Genomic DNA, 14,797 nt, shown 5'->3' with positions numbered 1-14,797 from the left:
ACTCTGGATTTGTCCATTTGTGTTCGATTTCCATTTAAATCCAGGCTTAGGGAGCAGGAATTCAATAAGGAAAACCAAAGGCTGAATTAGCTTTGGAAATGGGTTTAAAATTTCATGAAGCCTCTCTTTGCACATCATTGTCACTTATAGACAGAGAAGAACGGCTATGATTTAGAAAAGCACCAAGCTACGTAGGCACAGGCTGCAGAACACAGAGTGAAACCCAGCTCACCAAGCAATGTGGCGCACAATCAACTCCCTGTCACAACTGCCGGGAGACAGATACACCTTTTCATGTCTGGGCGATTTTCCCTCCCTCTGGAGGGCTTTTGAACTCGGATTTGACAGCTCTTAAATTTGTGCTTCCTCTATATGTGAAAGTGTTTTCTTCTCTTACAGTTGGTAGCCTTGTGGGGCATTCCAGTCTAAAGTAGATTAAAGAGAAGTAGTCTAGGCCTTAGAAATCCGATGTTTGTTCTTGAACTTTCCCCCCCTTTTGTTTTTATGAGGTTAAGCCAAAAACCCCAAAGTGGGGCATAATGGCTTCAGAGACAGGAAGGAAATATTCTTTATTCTCTTTCTTACAGTGTAAAAAGCCCACAAGTCTCTTTTGTAGAAAACCCACGGTAGAAGCATTCCCTCAAAAGCCACCTTTTTGTTCTTAATAGTCTTAGAGGAGACAGAGTTCAGAAAAGATGACAGCACCGAGTGTTGCTAAGGTTAGACCCCAAACAAGCTAAGTGGCTTAGACCAAAACCCTTGTTTACTTCATACTTGTCAAAATAGGGACTTTTTTCACCATTAGCATGTTCTTCAAAGGCCACTGTCTCCCATACTCTGTTTTTTAATCGTTTTATTAGGGGCTCACACGCTGCTTATCAGAAGACATCAATTGTGTAAAGCACATTTGTGCATTCGTTTTCCTCATCATTCGCAAAACATTTGCTCTCCACTTAAGCCCCTGGCATCAGCTCCTCATTTTTCCACTCTCTCCCTGCTCCCCCATCCCTCCCTCATGAGTCCTTGATAATCTTACAAATTAATGTTATTTTGTCATCTTACACTGTCTGATGTCTCCCTTCACCCACTTTTCTGTTGTCCGTCCCCCAGGGAGTCCCCCATATTCCATAAGGAACAATTTAAGCCCACACAAGAGGAAATCTTCTGAGATGAGCGACTGTGGTTAGAATCAGTATGACATCACGCGTGGCGGAAGGGGGACAATGAGGATGAAATCCTCTGGAGTTTGGACGTGGACCACCATTCTGCATGAGACATGACTCCGAACTTCACAACACGGCTCCCACTATGGCTAATTACCAACAAACCGATAATCTTCATCAAAACGAGTAAACTGTAAGGACAATTCATTCCCTGAATACACTGCATGTCTGTTACTTCATAGGCCTTGTGTACATAGAAAAAAAAAGTTTGCAAAAATTCCCACTCTCATGGGTAGATCTTACATTCTAGAGGGGATGACAATGTTCTCGTTTTTGTGTGGTAAAATATACAGGCCCCTAGAGGTACGTAATTTGACATGAGGGAAGATGTATGTTTCCCTCCAAGAAGGCAGTTTCATGGCACTAGCAGGCATGTAATTCAAAGAGGATCACAGTTCTATGTTTCAACTCTGGTGGTTGAAAGCACATTCTCTTCCTCTACTTGAGTAAGGTAAAACTTTCTTAATTTTCAATTTCTTATAACAAATACTTACAGAGTCCCCATGGGAAACAACTAAAGAAACAAGCAAAAGCCTACAACATATTTGAAATAAAACATCTTATCAGTAGTTATAGTGCTTATTTAATGACTTCTCTAGCGATATCTTTGTCACTTTTCAAGCAATATATGTCACATTCCAAAACAGCCATAGCGAAAGGGCCCCCAATCCTACCTTGGACAGTCAGCGTGGCTGACGCTTCAGCTTTCCCGACCATATTTTCTGCCACACATGTGTATGAGCCCATATCACCAGCCACCACCTTCCGAATTTTCAAGGTATGGTCATCTCGAATTTCATATCTAATAACATAACACAAGACAGTTTAGTTAGGTGCCTGGAAAGATCTGACTATTTACATGTTGGGAACTGGCATCAGTGATCATGCATTTTATTCTCAAAACTTTTCATCAAGTGTCCATTGTGGCATTTTTCTAAGTCAACAAGCAAATAGGGAGCAAATTGTTACTGTACATATCACATGTTAAAGGTAAACGAATTTACTCATTAGATTCTCTAAAGACAGTCACCTTTAATTAAATGGATTTAATTAAGTCTTGCTATTTGCCAGAGTTAAGCATTTTCTATGTTCATCTTTAAAATGGGGGAAGTGCAGAGTGGAGACCCAAGGCCCAAGTGTCGGCCACTGGAGATCCCCTCATAGAGGGGTTTACGAGAGGAGATGGGTCAGTCAGGGTGCGAGGTAGTACCGATGAAGAGCACAGCTTTCCCCCAGATCCTGGATGCTTCCTCCCACCAACTACCATGATCCGAATTCTACCTTGCAGGGCTGGATAGGGCAGAGGTTGTACACTGGTGCATATGGGAGCTGGAGACACAGGGAACCCAGGGTGGATGATACCTTCAGGACCAAGGGTGTGAGGGGCGATGCTGGGAGAGTGGAGGGTGAGTGGGTTGGAAAGGGGGAACTGATTACAAGGATCCACATGTGACCTCCTCCCTGGGAGATGGACGGCAGAGAAGGGGGGGAAGGGAGACTCCAGATAGGGCAAGATATGATAAAATAACGATGTATAAATTACCAAGGGCACATGAGGGAGGGGGGAACGGGGAGGGAGGGGGAAAAAACAGGACCTGATGCAAGGGGCTTAAGTGGAGAGCAAATGCTTTGAGAATGATTGGGGCAGGGAATGTATGGATGTGCTTTATACAATTGATGTATGTATACGTCTGGATTGTGATGAGAGTTGTATGAGTCCCTAATAAAATGTAAAAAAAGAAAAGAGGAGAGAAAAAAAGAAAATGATTAGGGCAGAGAATGTACAGATGTGCTTTATACAATTTATGTATGTATATGTATGGATTGTGATAAGAGTTGTAAAAGCCCCTAATAAAATGTTAAAAAAATTGTAGAACAATTTTATAGGCGAAGGATAACACTCTTCTCGTGACAAAATTGAACACAGCCAGGTGAAGTTAATAGAATTAAGAACCCCCAAATAAATGACATGCACAACTGATTCTCGCTATAAAGTCAAAATCAATTAAATTGGGAAGATACATTCTCTTTTACGAATGGTACTGGTGAAATTGTACATTCGGGAAAAAAAGAAACAGAATCCCTACCTTACACCATATGCAAAAAAGAACTGAAGATGTTTTAAAGATCTAAATGTAAGACCGAAAACTATACAGATTATCCAAGAAAATATAAGGGCAAACATAAAAAGTTCACTCTTCACCAAATTATTTCTAAACCCTGCACAGAGGAGAACTGCCCCACGGGCTCTCTAAGGTTGTGAAGCTTGATGAAAGCGGCTGTTACATCTTTCTCCCAGTGGGTGGGGGTTGTTTCCGAAATTATGGCTAGACAGCTAATGCTTTAGACACTCAACTCAGCACCAAACTGCTCTCAAGTCAATTCTCAGGGCAAAAATAAGCAAAATTTTACAAACAGAAGAAGATAAATTAGACCACTGGGAGCTCCAGAAATTAAGCATCAAAAGACTTCCCCAAAAGAGCAAACAAGAAAGTCAAGGGATTGGCAGCAAACTTTGGCAGCAACTTATTTGACAAGTGACTAGTCTTTAAAAATTTCTCGGCAACAGAAAGAAAAACTCAAATTTTAAAAACCAGGCTAAGAATAGAAACAGAGATTTCACTGAAAACAAAACAAGTAGATGGCCAAAAAAATATCCGAGGAGGGGCTTGTGATGACTAGCCATTTGAGATGTATATCAGAACAGCAATGAGATGCATTCTTCCCCTGTAAATACAGCCATGATTGGAACCAAGCAAAACAAAACAAACAAAGCAAAGCAAAAGAAAGAAAGAAGTGCTTGGAAAACGAGATTAGAAATAAGGTTGGAAATCTCATATAGGGATGGTGAAATCACAAAATGGTAAAACACCAAGCACTATGGAAAACAGAATGATATTTCTTTTTTTTAAGTTAGACATTTAGATACCATATGATCCAGAAATCCCAGGACTAGCTCTCTATCCTAGAAGAGTAAGAGCCAGGGTACAAGTAGATTAATGCATACCCATGTTCGTAGCAGCACTATTCAGAATAGCAAAAAGATGTTAACCACCCAAGTGCAAACCAGTGGCTAAACGGATAGGCAAACTCTGATGCATCCTCACATGCTAGAGAACAAGGAGAGATCCATGCTACATCTCACAGCAAATGTGTGATGCTGAGTGAAATAAGTCAATCATAAAAAGGTAAATATGATAGGAGGAAAAAAATTAAGGTTTACTTAAAAATAAATATTCTTTGATGGTTACCACGGAATGAAGGATGAGGGAAAGAAAATCATTAACTGGATAGTAGATATGTTTAAACTTAGTTTAAGAATAAGACTGTACATAAAAATAGGGAGGTGAGTACAACATTACAAAAATAAAGGAAGGTCCTATGGAGGTTGCAGAAGTAAAGACATCAGTGGGAAACTGCACAGCGATCTTGTAACAGCAGTGACGTGGACCATCCATGAGAGATAAATAGGCAGATCTGTCGGCTGACCAGGTGTGGGATAGCTTATGGGTGTGTATCCCAGAGCATATACTGGTTTGGAAGTGGGTATCAATACATATGTATTTATATGTATGTGCTGCCAGTATATCCATGTTTATAACTGAGCATACAACTGTGAAACATACAACTTCACATGTAATTGTGAAATTATGCAATTAACAATAACCAAATACCTTGGGGAACTGATCACTGTGTTATTAAGTTTAGCAAAGAATAGTGAGTGAAGAATATCAAAGACTCAAGGACACAATCAGAGCAAGGGCCCAACGGGCCACATGAACCACAGGCTCTGCCAAACTGAATCCAGAAGGTGCCTTGCCACCACTACAGACTGCACTGACCAAGATATCAATAAAAAGTCACCAAATGAGAGAAACAGGTCAAGCAAAATGAAAAATGTTGTAAAAGCCAGGCTGACACCTCTGATACGGATCAGTGGAACACCTGAGACTTTGATGCACACTCTCTAAGGCAGCAACTAAATGTCCTTGCCATCAGACAATATCCAGGCACAGGAACAATTCCATCCGTGAGGAAAGTCCGTCTCAGGCCAATCAAACGGGAAGGACAGTGTTTGTTTAAACACCAAGTTCAGAGGCAGGCTGTGCATGAGAAGGGGCAAATGGAAACATGGAAGGCAGGGAGGAAGTAGGAAGGATGCTGTTACATTAAATGGATTCCATTTAATATCACAAAAACAAAATGGGTATTAATTATTGAAAGGGGAACCAATTTGTTGTCTAGAATTTTACTGGCCTACACCAAAACGTTGCAACTCATTTTAAAAGATAGGTGAGGTCCCCTGTGTATGTATGGGCCATGGCTAGTTATGGAGCAGGGTTGAAATCTGCATCATCTTTCAGTGTCCCGTGAGAGTCCTCTAGCTTTACGCACCTGTCCTCTCTTTACGTGAAGTAATGACCTTTGTATTTTCTCTTCTGCATCCTTCTTTTCCTGCTATGTTATCCCATAGTGCTATTATCTATTGTTATTTATATATTGACCAAACACACAGATATTCCCAACCTGTATTTGATCCCCAACTTCTATCTGACCTAAGACCCACATATATACAATCGCCCTTCAAAATGTTTGTGGAAAGATTTACATGATAAAGTATTTTCCATAAACTTCTTTTTAGAACATATCATTCCATATTTCAACCCTATCAAGTAGATCCATAAAGTTATCACAGCCCCTTATTGTTTGGATGACAACTAAGTGAACATTACATTGCAAAAACTAACAAACAGAGAAAAAAAATGACCGTGCTATCAAGATGATTCGAACTCACAGCAACTCTATATTGGGTTCCCCGGCTGAAAGTATTTATGGGGTCAGTGCCTGACCTTTCTCTCATGTAGCGGCTGGCCGGCTTGAACTGCTAACCTTGCCCTTGGCTCAAGGTTTACCTGACAGTGTCACCAAGGTTCACCTTCCATAGGCACCTGTTGTTTATTAAAACTTTCATTCTTCCTCCAACATGTGAATTATCTACTTTCTCAAACACGATATACCTATCTTCCATCACAAGCTCTGCCAAGTCATCCACCTTGGCCATTGAGTCTTAACACCTTCTTTGCCACGAAGACACTAGTCTCCACCTCACTTGCCAGGCCCAACCCTCTCTATCGTTTATCTGATCTCTCCGCCATACATTTTCTCCACATAGTTTATTATTGTTAATACAATCTAGAAAAGGAATTCTACTCATACAAAGAAGCATCCGAAAGTCTTGGGGGGAAATAGAATTAAAGGAAACAGGTAAGCCAGTAGTGTTGCTACTAAGACTCAAGTTCATGCTTGCACATGCTTCTTCCAAATGAAAGTATGTAAATATGTCTTGGTAATGTCTGGGTGGCTACACACAAGTTCCCTCACTAACACACTTGTCTTAATCTCAGTAGGAAATCCACAAACTGTCATCAAGTCAATTCCAACCCACAGCAACACCCTAAGGTTTCAGAGATTATCAATCCTTATGGGAGAAGAGACTCTCACATCTCTGCTCTGGAGTGGCTGATGGGTTTGACCCATCAACTTTGCAGTTAGCAGTCCAACACATACCCAACAGCACCACCAAGGCCTCCTGAAGTCTCATTAAAGAGTCTACCAAAAAAAATGATACTTTTGGTACATTGTAAAAAAGTAACTTTTACTTTAAAAAAAAACAAAAAAATTCACATACAGCTTCCCCCATCATCATGGAAGATGTGCCAAAAGTTTAGAGTCATCCTCCACCCAATTATAAAGAATTTTTAAATGGATACAAATGAGTCAAGAGAGGAAAGACCATCCATCACTATATATGAAGAAACTATGGCTGAAGTGCAGAAACCAGTAGAGAAACACTTATAATTACCACTGATGGCATAGTTACTGAATATGGGATCTCACATGATTTGGCATTATTATTCTTTTAAAAAATTAATTCATTCCATTTTTTATTGGATTAAATCACATGCAAAATATATTAAATCATTCCATAGTTCCATCACGTCCAAGAGAATCGTGCATTTGCTAACACAATCAGTTTCCAAACACTCTTGTCCTGTTTGGACTCCTTGACATCATCACCTTTACCACTGCACACTCCCCACCCGCCACAACCCTTATTCCACTTGCTGACTCTGTAGATCCATTGACCCAGGTTTTCATACATCAAAAATTGAAGAAACATAAACCGCCACTTCAAGAGGGTGACCCCCAATGACTTAACACTTCTGAGGTAGACCTTAATTTGTACAACCCCCAAACCAAATAAAACAACGCAACCCAAAAATCCATGAGCTTGGAAACCAGCTCAGGACCAGCATGCCTCACAGGAGGAATGTGCTGCCAAGTTGTGACTGTTGAAGTCAGCCTTATGCCTTTGACCTTCTGTACTCGCCTCTCCAATGCTCTCCATTTAGTAATCACTCTCCTCCTACCCGTCACCTGTGGGGTCCACTAGAGGCTCACCAGAGGCTGACTACCTGTCTAGTCCCGCCAATGAACCTTGCGCTTCCACTGTGGTTCATAGCTTTCTGCAAACCAGATTCTCAGACGTTAGGTTGCAATATTCATCCTTCCCTTCAACTTCCGAATTATTTGCATTCTTAAACTAACATTCTGACCTCAACAACGCTTTGGCTGGATGAGTGCCAAAAGTATCTTGTGGATTTCAGCTAGCTCAAAGACAGTATCTCCATTAAGCTTTAAGCAAGATAAAAACCAATGAAGATTTTATGAAATAAATAGTAATTAGGGAAGAGTCTTGGATTTATGATTGGAATACGATTCAGGGAATAAGGTCCAATCAGAACAGTGTCTTCCAATGGGGATGTTCTGCACCAGTTCAATTCAAGTAGAGAAGTTTGCTCAGAAGGTGCATTTTGTTGGTTTGTTTGTTTACTTGTTTTTATTCTCAAGGGATAATCTTGGCAGGGTTTCGTGAAGGCCACGGCGAATCCGGGCTTATTAGGAAGAAGTTTTAAGGAAATTGAAAACTGCATGACGAGAAAAGGGGCAGGAAAAGTTGAGGTGAAGAATTGTTTGTCATCACAACAATGCATCTGCTCATTCTTCAAGGGTAGCAAGGTCGGGCTATCCTACGAGAATTTCATCACAATACCTGACCCTCTTTACATGACAGCCATGGTAGTGCCTCTTCAGATGTCCTTTTGTCCACAAAACTCAAAGAATATTTTGGGGAAAAAACCTCTTGATTTAAGACCAGTGGATTATATCACCAATCCAGCGGTGATATCCATATCACTACCAATGGATAAACAGAGAAAAAGGTGAAGTTGTCAGGGATTTTATCTTGCTGGATTCCATGGTCCGTGCTCATGGAAACAACAGTCAAAAAACCAGGAACAATGCATTGGGTAAATCTGCTGCCTAAGAGCTCTTTAAAGTGTTGTACATCAGAGTTGACACTCTGAGGACTTAGGCACACCTGACTCAGGCCATGATATTGTCAATATGCTTGTGAAAAGTTGGACATGGAATAGAGAAATTGACGCATTTGAATTATGGTGCTAGTGAAAAAGATGGAAAGTACCATGGACTATAAAAGGAACAAGCAAATCTGTCTCGGAACAAGTACAGCCAGAATGGTACAAGGATGTCTCATATCAATTGGACGTGTTTTCAGCAGATACCAGTCCTTGGAAAAGGACATCCTACTTGGTGAAGAAGAGGGCAGTGAAAAAGAGAAAGGCCTTCAACATGATGGACTGACAACAGGGGTGGCAAGAAGGGGCTCAAACACTGGGAGGATGGGATGGGGCTTGTTGGGCATAGGGTGACAGTGAGTAGGAACTCACTGGACAGCACCCAGCAACCACCACCACAAGGGTGCCAAATTGTCCTTTTGTTGGGGTGTATACATCAGAGTGAAAAATTATTTGGGAAGGTTACAGAGATGGAAACACTGCCCTTAGGAGTACACAGACCCCAGGAGGGGAAGAGGAAGGTGGGGGGAGAAAGGGGGAACCCATCACAATGATCTACCTATAACCCCCTCCCCGAGAGATGGACAACAGATAAGGGGGTAAAGGGAGACGTTGGACAGTGCAAGACATGGGAAAATAATAATAATTTATAAATTATTAAGGGTTCATGAGGGAGGGAGGGAGGGAGGGAGGGAGGGAAAGGAGGAGCTGATACCAAGGGTTCAAGTAGTAGGAAAATGTTTTTAAAACGATGATGGCAACAGATGTACAAATGTGCTTGACACAATGGTTGTATGTATGGATTGTGATAAGATTTGTATGAGCCCCCAATTAAATGATAAAACAAAAAGGAGAAGTACATAGACCTAGGTGGAGGATAGGTTGAAAACTAAACTTTCACTTTTAGGTTTCTTTGTTTAGTAAAGCTTTCTATAATTTTGAAGCAATACTTTTACTCTCATGTGTCACAACAGGAAGCCTTAACAGATGTTTCTTTATTCATCCTTGTCTGAGCTCCTTGAGAGCAAGAAAATATTGGGGCTCTTACCTAGAGAACCTAGCAGAAACTCAACAGTTATTTGCTGAGTCAGTGAACAAATTCAAGAAGACAGTCTACAGATAAAACCTGAATACTTCAGTGTACTTACTGCCTTTTAATCTAAGGCTGAGAGTGCATCTCTATTCCTACCCATTTTACAGTCTTATCAGATCTCAAAAACCCTAACCCATTGCCATTCCCTGGTGATTTTGTAGCAGGAAGAAAGGGGTCCCAGTATTTAATTGGCTCATTGTTATATCTGAAATGCTCAACTTCGCTTCCCTTCCGTATATGATTCCACACACACACAAATTGGTATTTACTGTGACTAACTGAATATGTTTAAGGAATGTCACATTTTACAAGTGTTTCTTAAGCAGGTTAAGGTCATGGGCATATAGTTGATAGAGTTTATATTAGAAAACCTTAGGAAAAATGGTAACTTCCTGATATATTTATAATTTGTATTGTATCCGGCCCCCAGATAAGGGAAAACATTATTCTAAAGGCAAATATGCAGACGCTGGTCTGATGAGAAATGTGAAAATTCCGAAGTGATGATCCGTACCTGGATTTGGGTAGCTCTCCGTCATCCTTCCTCCACCTGAGAGTTGGCACCGGGTCACCTCGGGCCTCACATTTAAACTCTGCACTGTCATCCACAGTCACTGCCAAGTTACTAGGTCTCTTCACAAAGGAGGGTCTCTCTAAAATTAGAAGAAGAAAAAATCTCAAGGTACGAATGAAAACCAGTGGAAGAACAGCACAGCGCTCTAGGTGCTCAGTAAAGTCTTCATTCAAATCCTCTATGGAAAAGCAGCCCCCAGTTCCCTACTAGAAGCCCCTTCTGCTCGGGTTAGTAAGACTCCTAGTATTTGCTATTTCATCTCAGTCTCCTTTCTTTGTTCATTTTCTACCTTCATTACTCTGGGTGATACAGCTTTACCTTCTAAAAATGTAAATTTATTTTTCTCATCTAAGAGAATCTATGGGACATATGTATGTTTGAAAGTAACCAGATTAGATCAAATTCCACTTACCTAAAACAGTTAGCTCGGCAACTTCACTCTCACGCTCCCCAACCATGTTGGTTCCAACACAGACGTACTTGCCACCGTCACTCTTCCGGGTGTAAGTGATCATGAGCTTTCCCCCACGTATCTTTAAAACAAAAAGGAAAAAGGTTTCCATGAACACTTGTAACATTGCTTCAGCTATGTTTACATGCCAGAGATACAGAAGATATAAGTGAGGTATACTTTCTAAACACCTCACTGATATTAAAGCTGACTACTATCAAAATGTTCATGTGTATTATTTGCTATAGTGACAGGAAGCAGCTAGAAACAGAATTGATTCCAAAGGCATAACATAAGAGACAGAAACATTCAAATTCCGGTATATCTTGAAAAATTTAAAAATATCTAGACATTTTTGTCTTCAAATCATTCAATCATTTTATGATGTTCCGTTAAATAAAAACACCCCAAAAAATCATGGATAACTTGGAGAGCAAGTGGTAAAAGGAAAATGGCAGTTCTTTAAAACAAATAACTATGATTAATAAATAAATATATTTCTGATACAAGTGTTTTCAGGAATGAATTCCAGTGCCTTAAAAAAGAGGATCAGAAATGTTTCTAGTTACTTAATTTGCCAGATTCCACTCAAAGACCTAGATCTTCATTTCCAAAACACAGGAGAACATTCCATTTCAGGGGGGTTTCCGAGCAGTTTCCTGAAGGCACAGGAGACAGAGAGTGACGAATCCCAGTAAATCGCCTGGAAATCCACATTAGGGCACACCAGGAACATTCAATTAATTGAAGGAGCATTACTTACAAATGTAAGTAGACACCACTACAATAAATAGGCTGAAGGTGACCATGAGCTAAGATTAAGATGTGGAACTTGGACTACCTTTACTTAATTTAATACGCTTCTAGGTTGGCGAGTTGAGTTCCATCATGCATGCATGTCAATAATGCTCTGAACCGTAGAGGGCGTTTTTCAGGGGCAACTTCCAGTATGTTTATTTATGGCGATTTGACCCCACAGTTTTTCTGTACAGTGTACCAATTACAAAAATACACACACACATACACAAAAGGAAGAAAGGATCAATAGGCAAATGTACAAAATGAGGATAACCAAACATTTAAACAAAAATCCTTTCACTGGAGTTCACGGAAACTATTCCTTTATAAAGCAGGAGGAGAGTCATACTGTTTTGAAATCCCTTAAATTGCTTTATTTCAATCCAGGTACCCAAACTAGATCATGGGACCCAGTCTTTTATGTAGTAGGACAAAACAAGTATTAACAGAGAAGTTTACATTTCTGTGGCTTTAGAACACGATTTTTTCTCTAGTGGTTTTAAAAACAAATGACCCATGATGCTCAAGATATTAAATACCCACTCTGAGCACAACACACGGAGTTTTCTCTGCAGTTTCCATTGGCCATTGGACCCAGAAGAGCGCTGCATGTACCAGCTACTCAAAAGGATTCTGCTGAATGTAAAATCTCATTATAGACAAAATCCAGCCTGCCATCCAATAGCCTACACAGAGAGATGTCTATCGGTCACACGAGAGTTACATGTTTTTCTCGCCCTTAAATTGCCAAATTGAATAATACAAAGAGGAAAATAAATGTCACAAGACGCTTCAAGTGTTAATTGTCAATATTTTATGAACATTCTTTCAGCTCTCTCTCCTATATACACATCAAATGCATGCATACACATAATGAATGCAACATTTTACAACAGTAGAATCATGTGACATGGGCTCCTCTACAGCCTACATCTGTAACTCAGTATTCAACACAATCTAGATGGATCGTCAATCTTGATTTAAATGGCTGCACAGTATTCCACACTTAATATATGCGTTTCCCATAGTTCACATGTGAGATATCGAATGTTTTCCTCTTATAGAGAGAGCACAGAAACAACATTCTTTTGTATGCATCTCCCCCCTCCCCCACACACATGTTCAATAATCTCTTTAGAAGGTCTTAGCATGGGACCTTAATTAAGAGTCAAAGGTATACCCAATTTTCATGCTAGTGACTCATACTGTTAAATCCTTCATGGTTTACAATGTACTTTACCTACATATATGTATCATGACATTTCAGACTTTAGCATAATCCTGTGGGTAGACTGTTAGGGAAGATTTATAGCCTAAGTTTTCATCGAAGAGGTCAGTGGCTCAAAAAGAGTATAAGCTCCACTCCCTCCTGTATGTCCATTCTGCCCGTCAGCACAGTGAGTCTTCATTACGCATTTACATGTCAGTTTCAGTCCCCGACTGTGACCTATGAGGCACGGAATCATATCTAATGACTCTTTCTTGCCCCGGGGTCTATCGAAATGTAGAGCAAAAGGCCGGAAAGAAAATGCACGTGGTTACATGTGTGTAAGTGAAGTGGCTTATGCAATGTCACACAGCATGTTGCAACTAGGCTGAGGTTTTACCCAAGATAGGTGTCTTTGCCTATATGAGACATACAAATGAAAAGAAATGCATGGCCCAGAGCCCTGTGATCATCATTACTGCCTAATAAACAAGAAATTCAGGATGATTTGCGTCTCATCAAATAAAAGAACTTTCTAGGAGCTTTGGTAACCGTGGGCTTTGTATTTATTTTGAAATATTCACACACACAAACCCCAAAGAGTTTTAAGGGAAAATAAATCAACCCAGACAACAGGATGAGAAGGATTGTATTTTTGAGATGGAGCCGTTCTTACTGGCTCTCCAACTTTGAGCAGGTCATGAAACCTCCTCCCAAATGTCAGATTCTAATCTTGAATGTGCTTGTCTATCATGATGACCCGGTCTGTTCTGAAGAGAATACATGCCAATGGATGAAAGTAGTAGCAAAACAAGAGGAAATTAGTATTTTAAATTTTTGTTCGGTTCTAAAAGTAACTCAATGAATGCTATCTACAATGAAAATAAAATGCTTTAAAATCATTTTCAAACAATCAGTTATGAGGAAGAGTAAAGAATAATTTTCAACAATACAGATTTGCCTTGCATGTGTCTGCACAGCAGAATACAAATTCATTTTTACAAATCTTAAATACTTAGGAATGTATGGTTTTAAACCAACTCGCTTATGCGCAAGTGGTCTGCCAGTTAACGTTAGATACCATAGTCCAATGATAATCTGTTTTGAAAGAACACATACAAGTGAGGAAGAAGAAGAACTTAGTTAACAAGAATTATGAGGGGTTAGGGTGCCAGGAAACAGATCCTCAGACAGGGGAAAAAGTCAATCTTGAGATAAATGGGAGGGGACAATAGCTGAGAGGTGAATCCGAATTCAAAGAAAGCTAAAAAATCCTAGTTTGTAGTACAATCTACCAGAAGATTTAAGTTTTGTAATGCTCTATATGTGTTTTACTCAGAAAGCAGGCGAGAAAAACTTTCTCTCTTTATAACAATGTATTTTATGTATTTTATGACCACATTTGCTAAATCACACCTGCTATGTAAACATTTTCCAGTCTTTTCTCCAGGAAGATGAAGCAGAGAAGCATGCGTACATGTACCACTTTGACAAATTTTCTACAATGTGGTAGACCTTCAATGAATCCAGTTTTATTTCATATTATAATATTGCTAAAAGCATATACTTTTATGACAGTTTATATAACATATCTATATTTATGCAAAATATAAATTAAAATGAATTTAGGCCTGAAGGTAAGAACAATTAAGTTATATAATATATATTTCCATTACAATTATTTTATTGAAAAATACATTTTTATGGAATTTTTTAAAAATTCAATTTATTGGGGACTCTTACCACAATCCATACATATTTCCATACATTGTGTCAAGCAAATTTGTACACATGTTGCCATCATCATTTTCAAAATATTTCCTTTCTATTTGAGCCCTTGATATCAGTTCCTCAGTTTATCCCCTCTAATATAGTTTAAATGGAAAAGAAAAAGTATGATCTACTGGTAACAACGGCAAAGTTATTCATCATTGAAGACAGTATATGAGGCCAGCAAATTACACCACATTTTCCCCCATTCAAGGAATTCTTTACCCACATTATCCAGATCA

General features: G+C 39.6%; 1 protein-coding gene across 1 annotated transcript in view; it reads right to left on the bottom strand.

Moving 5' to 3' along the window:
• Positions 1-14,797, bottom strand: part of ROBO1 (roundabout guidance receptor 1) — a 434,587-nt gene that overhangs the window by 123,527 nt on the left and 296,263 nt on the right. Inside the window, exons 4-6 of the mRNA XM_075542455.1 lie at positions 10,742-10,862; positions 10,270-10,408; positions 1,898-2,025 (exon numbers count right to left, since the gene is read on the bottom strand). Coding sequence (XP_075398570.1) covers positions 1,898-2,025; positions 10,270-10,408; positions 10,742-10,862 — 388 coding nt within the window. The remainder of the gene's footprint in view (positions 1-1,897; positions 2,026-10,269; positions 10,409-10,741; positions 10,863-14,797) is intronic.

This window comes from Tenrec ecaudatus, chromosome 2, assembly GCF_050624435.1.
Source record: "Tenrec ecaudatus isolate mTenEca1 chromosome 2, mTenEca1.hap1, whole genome shotgun sequence".
NCBI lineage: Eukaryota > Metazoa > Chordata > Mammalia > Afrosoricida > Tenrecidae > Tenrec > Tenrec ecaudatus.
Note: the sequence above shows the minus strand (reverse complement) of the source record. Positions and strands in the feature narration are given on the sequence as shown.